General features: G+C 37.2%; 1 protein-coding gene across 3 annotated transcripts in view; it reads right to left on the bottom strand.

Annotated features, from left to right (window-relative positions):
- The window catches only part of LOC125659305 (uncharacterized), a 32,621-nt gene that overhangs the window by 9,794 nt on the left and 7,211 nt on the right, over positions 1-15,616 (bottom strand). The window contains exons 2-5 of one of the 3 annotated variants that reach the window (XM_056149318.1): positions 6,157-6,196; positions 5,492-5,656; positions 3,504-3,605; positions 1,932-2,096 (exon numbers count right to left, since the gene is read on the bottom strand). In XM_056149318.1, coding sequence (XP_056005293.1) covers positions 1,932-2,096; positions 3,504-3,605; positions 5,492-5,656; positions 6,157-6,196 — 472 coding nt within the window. Of the gene's footprint in view, positions 1-1,931; positions 2,097-3,503; positions 3,606-5,491; positions 5,657-6,156; positions 6,197-15,616 lie in introns of those variants that run through there. The other 2 variants (XM_056149317.1, XM_056149319.1) reach the window with 2 other exon arrangements.

Genomic DNA, 15,616 nt, shown 5'->3' with positions numbered 1-15,616 from the left:
TAGAAAGATCTTGTCACATGAAATGCTTATGTGCAATATGAGAGCTCTAATATTTACCATTTAGAAGTTATGACCAATGTCAAATTTTTTAAAAGTAGGTCAAATGCCAAGGTCAAAAGGTTTAGTACCCACAGAAAGGTCTTGTCACTGTAGGAATACTCATATGAAATATCAAAGCTCTAGCACTTACTGTTCAAAAGTTATTAGCAAGGTTAAATTTTTAGACAGAATGACAGACAGGACAAAAACAATATCCCCCCCCCCCCAATCTTTGATCTCGGGGGCATAACTATAGAGAAAGGATTTCAAATTTATTCAATTCCAAACAAAACAGAAAAAATATCAATCAATATTCAGCTAGATACTCATCTAGAATAAAATAAGTATCACGATGCTCCAAACATCTTGCAAAAACTTGTTTTATCAATGTTTCTTACACCGTTTTCCCTTTTATAAACTGATAAGCCAAACCTCTCCCATACCCCTGACTTGCTTCCAGTCGGATTATGTAGTCCGCCATGTTTTGTTGTAGTTCTACCTTTATTTTCTACTTGGCGGACTGAAAATACCCGACTTGTGATGTTCTGATACTTTTGGAAAACGCTATGACAGGTATCATCATTTAACAGACATGTGTATTTATCCATACATAGCCAACTGAAGATGAGTATCACGATGCACCGATAGATCATTCCACTAGTACTGCATATTAAGCTCATCTTAGCATGAGATACACTGTAATACATTATTCATTACACATGTGCAGGATTTGCATCTATGTATTTCTGATTAACAGATTAAAGTAAAAAGACAAATAAGTCACACTATACAACTAACAGAGAGGAAGCTACAAAGCAAAAGTAACAAGACTGCTATGTGTACGTGTAGCCATATGTCCCCCACCAACACAAAAAAAGTTGCACAAAAGTCCAATAACTACTGTAAAATTCGTAGAATCAAAATTGCGGTGGAATATGTCCAACTACATATTGTGAATAACAATCCTGCATAACTTGAACAAAATCTGTATAGTGGTCACTGAGGGATTGTGTCCACAAAGTGTTAATCCTATAGTGTAGTCGAATGTACAAATTCAACAAAGTCCCATAACTCCTGTAAAATTTGACAAATCAAAATGGCGGTGGAATGTGATCAACTACATTTGGTGACTAACAATCCTACAAAATTTGAACAAAATTCCCATAAAGGGACCATTATAGCCTGGTTCTAATGCAGAAATCTTAAACATTTATTTTTAGCAACAGAGGCCACACCCTAGGACCCATGATCCCAAAGGCAATCTCAGACAAGATTTTCATTACACCAATCAATTATGTTCAAACCCTTTTTAAAGTATTGCTAAGAAACTAAATATTTATCTTTAGTAACAAATGCCACCCTTTGATATCAAATACAATATCTGAGACAAAGTTTTCATTGCTCCAGCCATGGTGCAAATATAAACACACTCTATCAAGTTATTGCTGAAAACGAAATAAAGGCTACACCCTTTGACATCAAAGGCAATCTCAAACAAGCTTTTTATTAGACCTAACCATGGATCATACATGAAGTCTTCATCTTTATATTTATGGTTCAAAAGATAATGGCCAAAGTTAAAGTTGTTAACCAAAAGACAGACTGGCTTTAGTACAATTAATAGGCCTCCAGATCTTCCTCCGACAGAAGAGAATTAAGGAAAACCAGAATATGATAATGGTTAATCAGTCAGATCAGATTAAGGTTAATCAATATTTAATTTAATTTAATTAACATCTGTCATTTAAATGAAAAAAAATCACATTACAAGATTTTTGTGCTTTCTACCAATACATTGTAACTGCATCTACCAGTAAGTGGGATAAAACATCTAGATATCCGAGACATGACATCTGTTTCACCTGAGTGACGTCCGAGACATGACGTCTTACCTGAGTATCCTTGTGAAGATCCAGTTTCCATTGACACGCAACAATCTCATAAACATAGGTATACAGTAACAAGCAGACAACAAATATAGGGTACACGACGTTCAACACAGTCAATCTTTTACTGGTAAAGTGAACAGACTCCCTGCCGAACCCCCGCCATCCAATCTACAAAAGTCAAATATGTAATCATTAATGGAGATGGCATGGAATTTACTGCTGTGATTCTGCATCACCTGCAAAGCATATGGCAGACACATGGGGATCACTTTGTCCAGTGTTTGTCCGTCCGTCTTTCTGTCCATCCATCTGTTTGTGTCTGGGACGGAATAAAATATCATGGTCACCAAGAAACGAATTTCAGGACTACTTGTCAATGTAAAAACTAAAATATCCACCAGCAGTATACATGCAAGTTTATCTCTGCACACACACATACACACACACACTGTACACACATGCACGTTCACACACACACACACACACACACACATGTTCACACACATACACTCACTTGCATGCTCACACACATATAGTATATAGTTGAGACATAAGACATTTAACCAATACTGCCTAGAGCTTTATCATATTGTTCTTTCACATAGACATACAATATTGATACTTTCCACTAATGTATAATGCCTAATACTCACAAACATGCAAAATCACATGCATGGCCAGGGCATATTGTATATTAAGTAATACTTTCAAACATGAAAAGTCTTCAACATGGCCAAAGGATTGTGTATTCTATATAATACTTATAAGCATTGGGTGTTTCCAGCATTGCAGGAGCATTATGCATCATTTAGTAACAATGTCCACCAAGTCAACTTGCTTCCGATTGTTTTAAGATCTCTACTCTCTTTAGCCCAACGACAAATTTTTGATTTCATATCATGACCCCTACGTACTGCATGGTGATGTGACTTAATTGAACTTGAATCCACACAATGTGAGGATGCCTCAAAATCAATATGACTAACATGGCCATGCTGATCTGAGTAAGAATTTTTCGAGAAAAAAAATTCCTTTATATTCATGTAAAATGACATCCAGCATAAGAGGAGTATTCTGTAATCTATAATACTTACTAACATGAGAATTCCCAGCATGAGAGGAGCATTGTATAATCTCTTTATAATACTAACACAGAATTCCCAGCATGAGAGGAGCATTGTGTAATCTCTATATGATACTAACATAGAATTCCCAGCATGAGAGGAGCATTGTGTAATCTCTATATGATACTAACATGAGAATTCCCAGCATGAGAGGATCAGTATTGTATCTCTATATGATACTAACATAGAATTCCCAGCATGAGAGGAGCATTGTGTAATCTCTTTATAATACTAACATGATAATTTCCAGCATGAGAGGAGCATTGTATAATCTCTTTATAATACTAACATAAGAATTCCCAGCATGTGAGGAGCATTGTGTAATCTCTTTATAATACTAACATGAGAATTCCCAGCATGAGAGGAGCATTGTATAATCTCTTTATAATACTCACTAACACAAGAATTCCCAGCATGAGAGGATTAATTTATATTGATTTATAACACTTACAAACATAAGAAGTCGCCAGTATGGACGAAGCACCTGCTGTTTGCACCTCTTAAGTGTTGTAGTTGTCAGATTCAAACTCTCCTCTCCATCTATATCACCTATCTACAAAATTCATTTCAATTTATCACCTATCTACAAAATTCATTTCAATTTATCACCTATCTACAAAATTCATTTCAATTTATCACCTATCTACAAAATTCATTTCAATTTATCACCTATCTACAAAATTCATTTCAATTTATCACCTATCTACAAAATTCATTTCAATTTATCAACTATCTACAAAATTCATTTCAATTTATCAACTATCTACAAAATTCATTTGAAGTTCTCAACATTTTGTACTTAACATAGATTCCGTGCATCTATATGCATAAAATAATTTTGGGATGAAAAACTTCTTGAAAATATCTCAAACACCTAATTAAAACCATTTCTTTACAGTTTATAAAGCACTACACATTTTCAGAAGATTCGAAAGGTTTTATATGAATTGTAAAGCTGTTGATTCCAGACAGGTTAATTTCATGTTTTGTTTTTTTTAAAATCTAAATCCACTTCCACACCAATATAAATCCACAGTTTAATTAACTTCTATTGTTAATTAAAGTATACAGTATATCTAAATATGAATAGATTTTATTCACTGTAGTTTTGAATTACATAGTTTTGGTCTGCAGTGAAACAGTGAGAATAAAAATTGATTTGTGGGACATACACAGTATGTAATACTTTCTCCTTAAAAAATAATGTGTGATATTTTTATGTACATCAGGCATTTATTTGAGCAGCATCTTGTGTGAGGTTATCATTGATTTACAGGAGTTTAAGGTCATCTTGTTTATGAACAGTTTAAGGTCGTCTTGTTTATATATGAACAGATAAATCGTTTTAAAGTTCAGAAAAAGTCACTCTCACTGGATCAGGACTAAAATTTTAAAATCGGTGTAACACAATCTAATTAAAATTAGATGTTAGATCCGCTCACATACGTATGCAAGTGGATCTAACATCTAATTTTAATTAGATTGGGTGTAACACCAGTTAAATACATGTATAATAATTTGTTTGTAATTATGATTCGTGCTACTTCCTACCAATTGTAATTTTAAGGTTTAGCGACAACTCTATACTCTCTTACAGTAGTATGCTGCTCCTCAATAATGACTGATTTCCTTTCCAAACACATATCAATATGTTCCTTTTCCTCTTTCTATATTTCGTGGACTAGCTGTGAAACTCAGTGAATTAAGTCACTGTCTGACGATCCATAAATCATGTGTTCCGGTCCTACAGTGATTTTATTCATTGTTTTGTCAGTGTTTCTTTTCACTTGAATTAATAGCTATATTTAACTATAATTTAAATGAAAAATAAACTTTGCAGCTTCCTATTTCAACATATTTCTGTTTAAATTCTGTTACTGTCGTTTAATTCTTTCTGGTTTCTTTATATCGAAAACCCAACAAACACTGCAGTGATATTCATAGTTATAACCTACTTATTTCATCTGATCAGATAGAGAATTCACATCAAACAACCTTAAATCTGCATGAAAAAAAAAAAGGATTTCGAAATTATTCTCTACAATTACCAAGAGTGAATTTAAAGCTGTATGTAGTATACATTATTCCTCCTTAAAAATAGTGGTAAATAGTGATTATAAGGAAATCTGTCATCACAAATACCACCCCACCCCCATCTAAATGTTTCCCATCAAAATCCTAGTGGCCATTAAAAAGGTTCAACATTAGTAAAAGTTTTATAAATTCTACTTAAATCTAAATGATATCATTGTTGCTAATGAACAAACATGCTGATATAAACCCAACCATTAATTACCTCATTCAACAGACTTGGAGTTATGTTGGTGAGGGCCAGGGGAGGGGGGGGGCTCTTATAATACACTCCCACATTAAGTGCACTTGTAATTTCACTTAAGAAAGTGAGACACTCGGTATATACATGTACATGCAGTTACTTACGTCCACCCTGACAGTGCTGCTGTTGTTGGACTCGGTTGACATATCACTGGCGTGTTGGAGCTCATTGTCCCTCTGTGTAAGGGAACTATCACTCATTATCATGTAAGAGTTATATAGACCGTCAGTTTTGGGTTTCCTGGGAACATCATCTTCTACCAGTTCTTCCTGAAAATGCATTGGAAATGAAACATTTATACTCCTATACTAAAAACAGAGGCAATGAACTCGTTGGAAATAAACACTTCGTGCCACACAATGACACTACACATGTTAGAAGGTTCATCGACTGCGGTAATTAATGATGACTCAGTGCCGGTGGGTTTTACAAGTTTCACTAGGACCTAAAAGTGTTTAAGTAACAAATGAAGTCAATTAAATGTTTTTGTAGTACACACGTACGTAATACCAGAGAATCACTTTACCGTTTCCACTGAACAATATACCTGTAGTCTTCTGTTCACTGTCACATTTGAATTATAAAATTATCAACAAAGATGTGAAGTCATCGTGACTTAAACATGTGTCATTGTAATAGTCAAGAATCTCTCATCAAGATTAGCTCAGCAGACTGCCTCAAGACAGTTTGCACATTTTTAACATCATCTGATGACAATATATTTCATATAATAGTAAACTTTTTCAAAATTCTAATTAAAATTCCTTACCTTCAAATTAGCATATCCCATCATCTTAGAGTCAAAACAACTACGGGTAATCAAAAAGTTAGACTAAAGTTACAATATATCATTTCCATGTCATCTAGCATCCGAGTTACAAAGAATGCAACAACGCAGCACTTAATTTGTACAGACAATGACTTATGAACAGATCTACCCCTTTCTAATTAATACAAATCTAGCTTATGCAAGTCCGGAGCAAGGCGGTTGACAGAAATGAAATTTGGGGTGCATGATAGCAGTTTATGATACCGGGTTATTATGAACTCAGGTTGATTGCTCTCAAGGTCATCAGTTATCTTGTTTGTTACAGTCTGTCAATGTTCGATAAGAGAAGAGCCTACAGATAACTTTTTACAAAGGGTAATAACGCCTGAACTAAAAATTACTGCGTTTCTGTTAACCTGGTAGGGTAATAATGCCTGAACTATAAATTATTGTGTTTCTGTTGACCTGGCAGGGTAATAACGCCTGAATTATAAATTATTGTGTTTCTGCTAACCTGGTAGGGTAATAACACCTGAACTATAAATTATTGTGTTTCTGTTGACCTGGCAGGGTAATAATGCCTGAATTATAAATTATTGTGTTTCTGCTAACCTGGCAGGGTAATAACGCCTGAACTAAAAATTACTGTTTCTGTTGACCTGGCAGGGTAATAACGCCTGAATTATAAATTACTGTGTTTCTGCTGACCTGGTAGGGTAATAATGCCTGAACTATAAATTACTGTCTCTGCTGACCTGACCATATAAATTACTGTGTTTCTGCTGACCTGACCATATAAATTACTGTGTTTCTGCTGACCTGGCAGGGTAATAACGCCTGAACTATAAATTACTGTTTCTGCTGACCTGACCATAAAAATTACTGTGTTTCTGCTGACCTGACCATAAAAATTACTGTGCTTCTGCTAACCTGGTAGGGTAATAATGCCTGAACTAAAAATTAATGTGTTTCTGCTAACCTGGCAGGGTAATAATGCCTGAACTAAAAATTAATGTGTCGCTGCTGACCTGGCAGGGTAATAATGCCTGAACTATAAATTACTGTGTTTCTGCTGACCTGGCAGGGTAATAATGCCTGAACTATAAATTACTGTCTCTGCTGACCTGGCAGGGTAATAATGCCTGAACTATAAATTACTGTGTTTCTGCTGACCTGACCATATAAATTACTGTGTTTCTGCTGACCTGGCAAGGTAATAATGCCTGAACTATAAATTACTGTGTTTCTGCTGACCTGGCAGGTAATAACGCCTGAGCTATAAATTACTGTGTTTCTGCTGACCTGACCATATAAATTACTGTGCTTCTGCTAACCTGGTAGGGTAATAATGCCTGAACTAAAAATTAATGTGTTTCTGCTAACCTGGCAGGGTAATAATGCCTGAACTAAAAATTAATGTGTCTGCTGACCTGGCAGGGTAATAATGCCTGAACTATAAATTACTGTGTTTCTGCTGACCTGGCAGGGTAATAATGCCTGAACTATAAATTACTGTGTTTCTGCTGACCTGACCATATAAATTACTGTGTTTCTGCTGACCTGGCAAGGTAATAATGCCTGAACTATAAATTACTGTGTTTCTGCTGACCTGGTAGGTAATAACGCCTGAACTATAAATTACTGTGTTTCTGCTGACCTGACCATATAAATTACTGTGCTTCTGCTAACCTGGTAGGGTAATAATGCCTGAACTAAAAATTAATGTGTTTCTGCTAACCTGGCAGGGTAATAATGCCTGAACTAAAAATTAATGTGTCTGCTGACCTGGCAGGGTAATAATGCCTGAACTATAAATTACTGTGTTTCTGCTGACCTGGCAGGGTAATAATGCCTGAACTATAAATTACTGTCTCTGCTGACCTGGCAGGGTAATAATGCCTGAACTATAAATTACTGTGTTTCTGCTGACCTGACCATATAAATTACTGTGTTTCTGCTGACCTGGCAAGGTAATAATGCCTGAACTATAAATTACTGTGTTTCTGCTGACCTGGCAGGTAATAACGCCTGAACTATAAATTACTGTGTTTCTGCTGACCTGACCATATAAATTACTGTGTTTCTGCTGACCTGACCATATAAATTACTGTGTTTCTGCTGACCTGGCAGGGTAATAACGCCTGAATTATAAATTACTGTGTTTCTGCTAACCTCACCATATAAATTACTGTTTCTGCTGACCTGACCATATAAATTACTGTGTTTCTGCTGACCTGACCATATAAATTACTGTGTTTCTGCTGACCTGGCAGGGTAATAACGCCTGAACTATAAATTACTGTTTCTGCTGACCTGACCATAAAAATTACTGTGTTTCTGCTGACCTGGCAGGGTAATAACGCCTGAATTATAAATTACTGTGTTTCTGCTAACCTCACCATATAAATCACTGTTTCTGCTGACCTGACCATATAAATTACTGTGTTTCTGCTGACCTGACCATATAAATTACTGTGTTTCTGCTGACCTGGCAGGGTAATAATGCCTGAACTATAAATTACTGTTTCTGCTGACCTGACCATAAAAATTAATGTGTTTCTGCTGACCTGGCAGGGTAATAACGCCTGAACTATAAATTACTGTGTTTCTGCTGACCTGGCAGGGTAATAATGTCTGAATTATAAATTACTGTGTTTCTGTTGACCTGGCAGGGTGATAATGCCTGAACTATAAATTACTGTCTCTGCTGACCTGACCATATAAATTACTGTGTTTCTGCTGACCTGGCAGGGTAATAACGCCTGAACTAAAAATTACTGTGTTTCTGCTGACCTGGCAGGGTAATAACGCCTGAACTATAAATTACTGTGTTTCTGCTGACCTGGCAGGGTAATAATGCCTGAACTATAAATTACTGTGTTTCTGCTGACCTGACCATAAAAATTACTGTGTTTCTGCTAACCTGACCATAAAGATTACTGTGTTTCTGCTAACCTGACCAGGTAATAAGGCCTTGATTAAAAATTACTGTGTTTCTGGTAACCCTATCATAAAAATTACTGTGTTTCTGTTAACCTGACCGGGTAATATTAATGTCTGAACTATAAAATACTGTGTTTCTGCTGACCTGACCATTAAAAATTACTGTGTTTCTGCTAACCTGACCGGGTAATAAGGTCTAGATTAAGAATTATTGCGTTTCTGTTAACCTGACTGGGTAATGTCTAGATTAAAAATTACTGTTTCTGCTAACCTGACTGGGTATAGTATGGCTAAATTAAAAATTACTGTGTTTCTTCTAACCTGACCATAAAAATTACTGTGTTTCTGCTAACCTGACCATAAAAATTACTGTTTCTGCTAACCTGACCGGGTAATAAGGCCTAGACTAAAAATTACTTTGTTTCAGCTATGCTGACTGGGTAATAATGCCTGAACTAAAAATTACTGTGTTTCTGCTAACCTGACCATAAAAATTATTGTTTCTGCTAACCTGACTGGGTAGTAAGGCTAGATTAAAAATTACTGTGTTTCTGCTAACCTGCATGACCATAAAATCACTGCGTTTCTGCTAACCTGACTGGGTAATGAGACCTAGATTAAAAATTACAATGTTTCTGCTAACCTGACCGGGTTATAAAGACTGCGGTCTCCATGCTCACCAGTTTTTGTTCTTTAGGAGTAAATATTTATTAGAATTTTATTCATGTCCCATTAAAACTTTTTCATCCATTTTGAGACAACACCAGCTGCTGGTGAAATGCTACAAATTCAGTTTTGAGACTTATGTAAGGTGTTCTGGGCTGCAGCAGTGAGGGGTTTTTTTTTTTCTCATGCCACAACACAGGACTTCGGTTTGTAGGGTCTCATCCAAAATCCCTACAACTCTCAATTCTAAATGTTAAACATTTGGTAAAGGAGCAGCTCTACCTATTCATATGTCTTAAGTTGAAGAGACCAAAATACTAGCAGCCAGAATGGAATCCACCACAATCTCTCGCTCACAAAACAAACACTCTAAGCATCACAACCTCCTGCTCACAAGTCAAACACTCTAACCACCACAACCTCCCAGTCACACAGCAAACACTCTAACCACCACAACCTCCCAGTCACACAGCAAACACTCTAACCTACACAAACTCCCAGACACAAAACAAAAATTCTAACCACCACAACCTCCCTGTCACAAAACAAACATTCTAACCACCACAACCTCCCAGTCACAAAACAAACACTCTACCACCACAACCTCCCAGTCACAAAACAAACACTCTAACCACCACAACCTCCCACAGAAAACACTCTAACCACCACAACCTCCCAGTCACACAGCAAAACACTCTAACCACCACAACCTCCTGCTCACAAAACAAACACTCTAACCACCACAACCTCCCAGTCACACAGCAAACACTCTAACCACCACAACCTCCCAGTCACAAAACAAACACTCTAACCACCACAACCTCCCAGTCACACAGCAAACACTCTCACCACCACAACCTCCTGCTCACAAAACAAACACTCTAACCACCACACCCTCCTACTCACAAAACAAACACTCTAACCACCACAACCTCCCAGTCACACAGCAAACACTCTAACCTACACAAACTCCCAGACACAAAACAAACATTCTAACCACCACAACCTCCCTGTCACAAAACAAACATTCTAACCACCACAACCTCCCAGTCACACAACAAACATTCTACCACCACAACCTCCCAGTCACACAACAAACACTCTAACCACCACAACCTCCCACAGCAAACATTCTAACCACCACAACCTCCCAGTCACAAAACAAACACTCTAACCACCACAACCTCCCAGTCACACAGCAAACATTTTAACCACCACAACCTCCTGCTCACAAAACAAACACTCTAACCACCACACCCTCCTGCTCACAAAACAAACACTCTAACCACCACAACCTCCCAGTCACACAGCAAACATTTTAACCACCACAACCTCCTGCTCACAAAACAAACACTCTAACCACCACACCCTCCTGCTCACAAAACAAACACTCTAACCACCACAACCTCCCAGTCACACAACAAACATTCTAACCACCACAACTTCCCAGTCACACAACAAACACTCTAACCTACACAACCTCCCAGTCACAAAACAAACACTCTAACCACCACAACCTCCCAGTCACACAGCAAACATTCTAACCACTACAACCTCCCACTCACACAGCAAACACTCTAACCACCACAACCTCCCAGTCACACAGCAAACATTCTAACCACCACAACCTCCCAGTCACACAGCAAATACTCTAACCACCACAACCTCCTGCTCACAAAACAAACACTCTAACCACCACAACCTCCTGCTCACACAACAAACACTCTAACCACCACAACTTCCCAGTCACACAACAAACACTCTAACAACCACAACCTCCCAGTCACACAGCAAACATTCTAACCACCACAACCTCCCAGTCACACAGCAAACACTCTAACCTACACAACCTCCCAGTCACAAAACAAACATTCTAACCACCACAACCTCCCAGTCACACAGCAAACATTCTACCACCACAACCTCCCAGTCACAAAACAAACACTCTAACCACCACAACCTCCCACAGAAAACACTCTAACCACCACAACCTCCCAGTCACACAGCAAAACACTCTAACCACCACACCCTCCTGCTCACAAAACAAACACTCTAACCACCACAACCTCCCAGTCACACAGCAAACACTCTAACCACCACAACCTCCCAGTCACAAAACAAACACTCTAACCACCACAACCTCCCAGTCACACAGCAAACACTCTAACCACCACAACCTCCCAGTCACACAGCAAACACTCTAACCTACACAAACTCCCAGACACAAAACAAAAATTCTAACCACCACAACCTCCCTGTCACAAAACAAACATTCTAACCACCACAACCTCCCAGTCACACAGCAAACATTCTACCACCACAACCTCCCAGTCACAAAACAAACACTCTAACCACCACAACCTCCCACAGAAAACACTCTAACCACCACAACCTCCCAGTCACACAGCAAAACACTCTAACCACCACACCCTCCTGCTCACAAAACAAACACTCTAACCACCACAACCTCCTGCTCACAAAACAAACACTCAAACCACCACAACCTCCTGCTCACAAAACAAACACTCAAACCACCACAACCTCCTGCTCACACAACAAACACTCTAACCACCACAACCTCCTGCTCACACAACAAACACTCTAACCCCCACAACCTCCCACTCACACAACAAACACTCTAAGCACCACAACTTCCCAGTCACACAGCAAACACTCTAACCACCACAACCTCCTGCTCACAAAACACTCTAACCACCACAACCTCCTGCTCACACAACAAACACTCTAACCCCCACAACCTCCCACTCACACAACAAACATTCTAACCCCCACAACTTCCCAGTCACACAGCAAACACTCTAACCACCACAACCTCCCAGTCACAAAACAAACATTCTAACCCCCACAACTTCCCAGTCACACAGCAAAAATTCTAACCACCACAACCTCCCAGTCACAAAACAAACATTCTAACCACCACAACATCCCAGTCACAAAACAAACACTCTAACCACCACACCCTCCTGCTCACAAAACAAACAATCTAACTAACAATTAGAGATGGGCAATCAGGGAAAAAAATGTAATCGATGATCGGATTAATCGGATGTACCTTTTCGATTGATTAATCGAAAAATAATCGAATTTTAATGATTTCAAATTTATGGCATAAATATAATAAATATACTTTATGTTTTACCCTAGATATTAAGTTAATTAGAATAAAATCATTAGATTGATTGTATCTTGATTAATGTCTCTCTCGAGAATTTTTCACTCATATGGAGACATCCAAAATCATAATTAGAAATATGAAGTTAATAATCCCATACTTTCGATTGTATTTTCCCAGGATAGGGATAGATCTCTAGACTTTTGTTGTTCTTATGGGATCCCGGTTAGAATAGAGCCTCATTACCCCTTGCTTGTTGTAAGAGGCAAAATCCGAGGCCCCGTGTCACAACAGGTGTGGGACGATAAAGATCAAGACTGTAAGCGCTGTGCATAGACCTAAATTTTGCAGGCCTTTACCGGCAATGGTGACGTCTCCATGTGAGTGAAAGATTCTCAAGAGAAACGTTAAACAATATTCAATCATTCAATCTTATCGGATGATTCAGCTTCGTCAGCATTAAAAAAAATACCGACGTCGGCAATTTTCAAAATGACAATCGATTATTCACATCGTTTCAGTTATAGCGACTGACAATCGAAAGTCGGCGACAATCGGTACATCACTACTAACAATTCCAAACCAGTTCCATATTACAAAAGATGTTTTATGCTATTACTGACAAAAAGGCAGGAACCACTGAATTCCAAAACAGTTCCGCATTACATAAGATGTTTTACAGCAATTACTAACAAAAAGGCAGGAACCACCGAGTTCCATTAAAACAGTTCCATATTATATAAGATGTTTTACAGCAATTGTGGTGAAAATTGACAAGAGCAGTTCCTCAGAAGAAGTAAAAATTGTTCAAATGTTTTAAACAACAGACACAGACAGTGATTATATGTCACAGGAGTGACCCCAGTGACCTAATAATAAATCAAAAGCAATTCTAGTCATTCAAATCACAGGGATTGTACCTTTCGTTCATTGACCATGACCAGCCTTATTACCAGCTGGTATGAATATAAAGCACTCTGACTTTAAGTTTGTGGTTATCAGTAGATGATAAAGCTAAAGGGTGAACTTCATCTTTGTACCCAAAATTAAACTTGCTGTGCATGCGTTACCTGTAACTCTTAAATGTAATTAGGTCTTACACGCATGTGCTATCACTGTCATTTAATCTTTAAAAGATACATGTATACGTAATGAAGAGATAAGAACAACAAGCTGTGGTGAAGAAGTTGATGTATCTTATCTTGTAATATCGACATTTTGTCTGGCATAAGGGAAATGTGCCTGTGGGACACCCGGCATGTAGATGCCATAGGGACTTTCCTACCACTAGGTCTGGAGTTCATAGACTAAAAAATTGACCTATAAAGTGTTTAAATTGGTGAAATTTGAAATGAACTACTTTGTGCTTAATAATCAACAAGCGTTGTCATAAGACAACATAGGTCACCAGGAAGCAATTGACTCTACTTAACCTATCTCCTTTAGTTCAAAAGGTTAAAGTGTTTGAAAAGTAGGTCAAAATCCAACACCACTAGGTCAAATGTTTTGATGCCTTTCATGAAAGGCCTAGTCATGAGGCATCTGAATATGAAATATCATATCTCTATCCCCCTTGGTTCAAAAGATATAGCCAAGGGTAATGTTTTTGAAAAGTAGGTCAAAGTCCAAGGTCAATAGTCCTGGTACCAAAAGAAATATCTTGTAATGATCAAGGCACCTATATTTGAAAGCCTGATCACTCTTGATTCAAAAAATATCTCCAAGGTCAAAGTTTTGGAACAGTAAGTCAAAGTTCAAGGTCATTAGGTCAAATGCTTTGGTACCAAAACAAGGGCCTCTTCAAGAGGCATATATATATATATAAAATATAAAAGTCAAATTTCCTTTGATATAAAAGATATAGCCCAGTTAAAAGTTTTTGAAAAGTAGGCCAAAGTCCACAGTAAAGGTCACAAGTCTTGATATCAAAAGAAAAGTCTTTTCATGAGGCATCTTTAAGTGAAATATCAATCCTATTCCCCTTGGTTCAAAAGATATTAGCCCAGGTTAATTTTTTTCTTTAAGGTGGCTCATTACACCTTGAAAAAATTTCTAAAATCAGCACAAAATGATTTAATCATGAAAGATATTATGATATGTAATTAAGTACATATGTCAAACGACAAAAAATATGCATTTCGAAGAAAAAAACCTGATTTTCAAAACTTAATTTCAATAAATAACAAAAAAAGACACTCAGTCTGGCGGATTTGAAGGTCAGCGTGAACCTGATACATTATCCACTGATCTACGATGATAGACAAATAAATCTACAGATACAAATAATTTCACCGAACATGATTTGAATTGCCATCTTGTTACATAATGTCATAAAATGCAAGTCTTGACGTAGAGAGCTACCTTAACATAGTTCCACCCTCCTAAGACGTCATAAGATTTCGCAAAGTTAATGATTTAATAAGATTTATGCATGACAGGAACATAAATTTTGTAGGAGTCTTTTTCAATAGTTATTGTAAATGTAATCTTGTTAACCATGAAATATTCCAAAAGTCCAAGTTATATATGAATAATCAAATTATATGTTTCAAAATACTGAATCCAAGGGCAATAACTCTGTTTTTCATTAAATCATTTATCAAGTCCATTATGTGATAGATTTCCTATATTTTTCACAAACATTTTGTATATTTTTTAAAGAAACAATTTATTGAAATTGTTATGAATATTATCGATTATATCGTTTTAACTAGTTTT

The sequence above is a fragment of the Ostrea edulis genome, chromosome 9, assembly GCF_947568905.1.
Source record: "Ostrea edulis chromosome 9, xbOstEdul1.1, whole genome shotgun sequence".
Lineage (NCBI taxonomy): Eukaryota > Metazoa > Mollusca > Bivalvia > Ostreida > Ostreidae > Ostrea > Ostrea edulis.
This window is presented reverse-complemented; position numbering and strand designations above follow the sequence as displayed.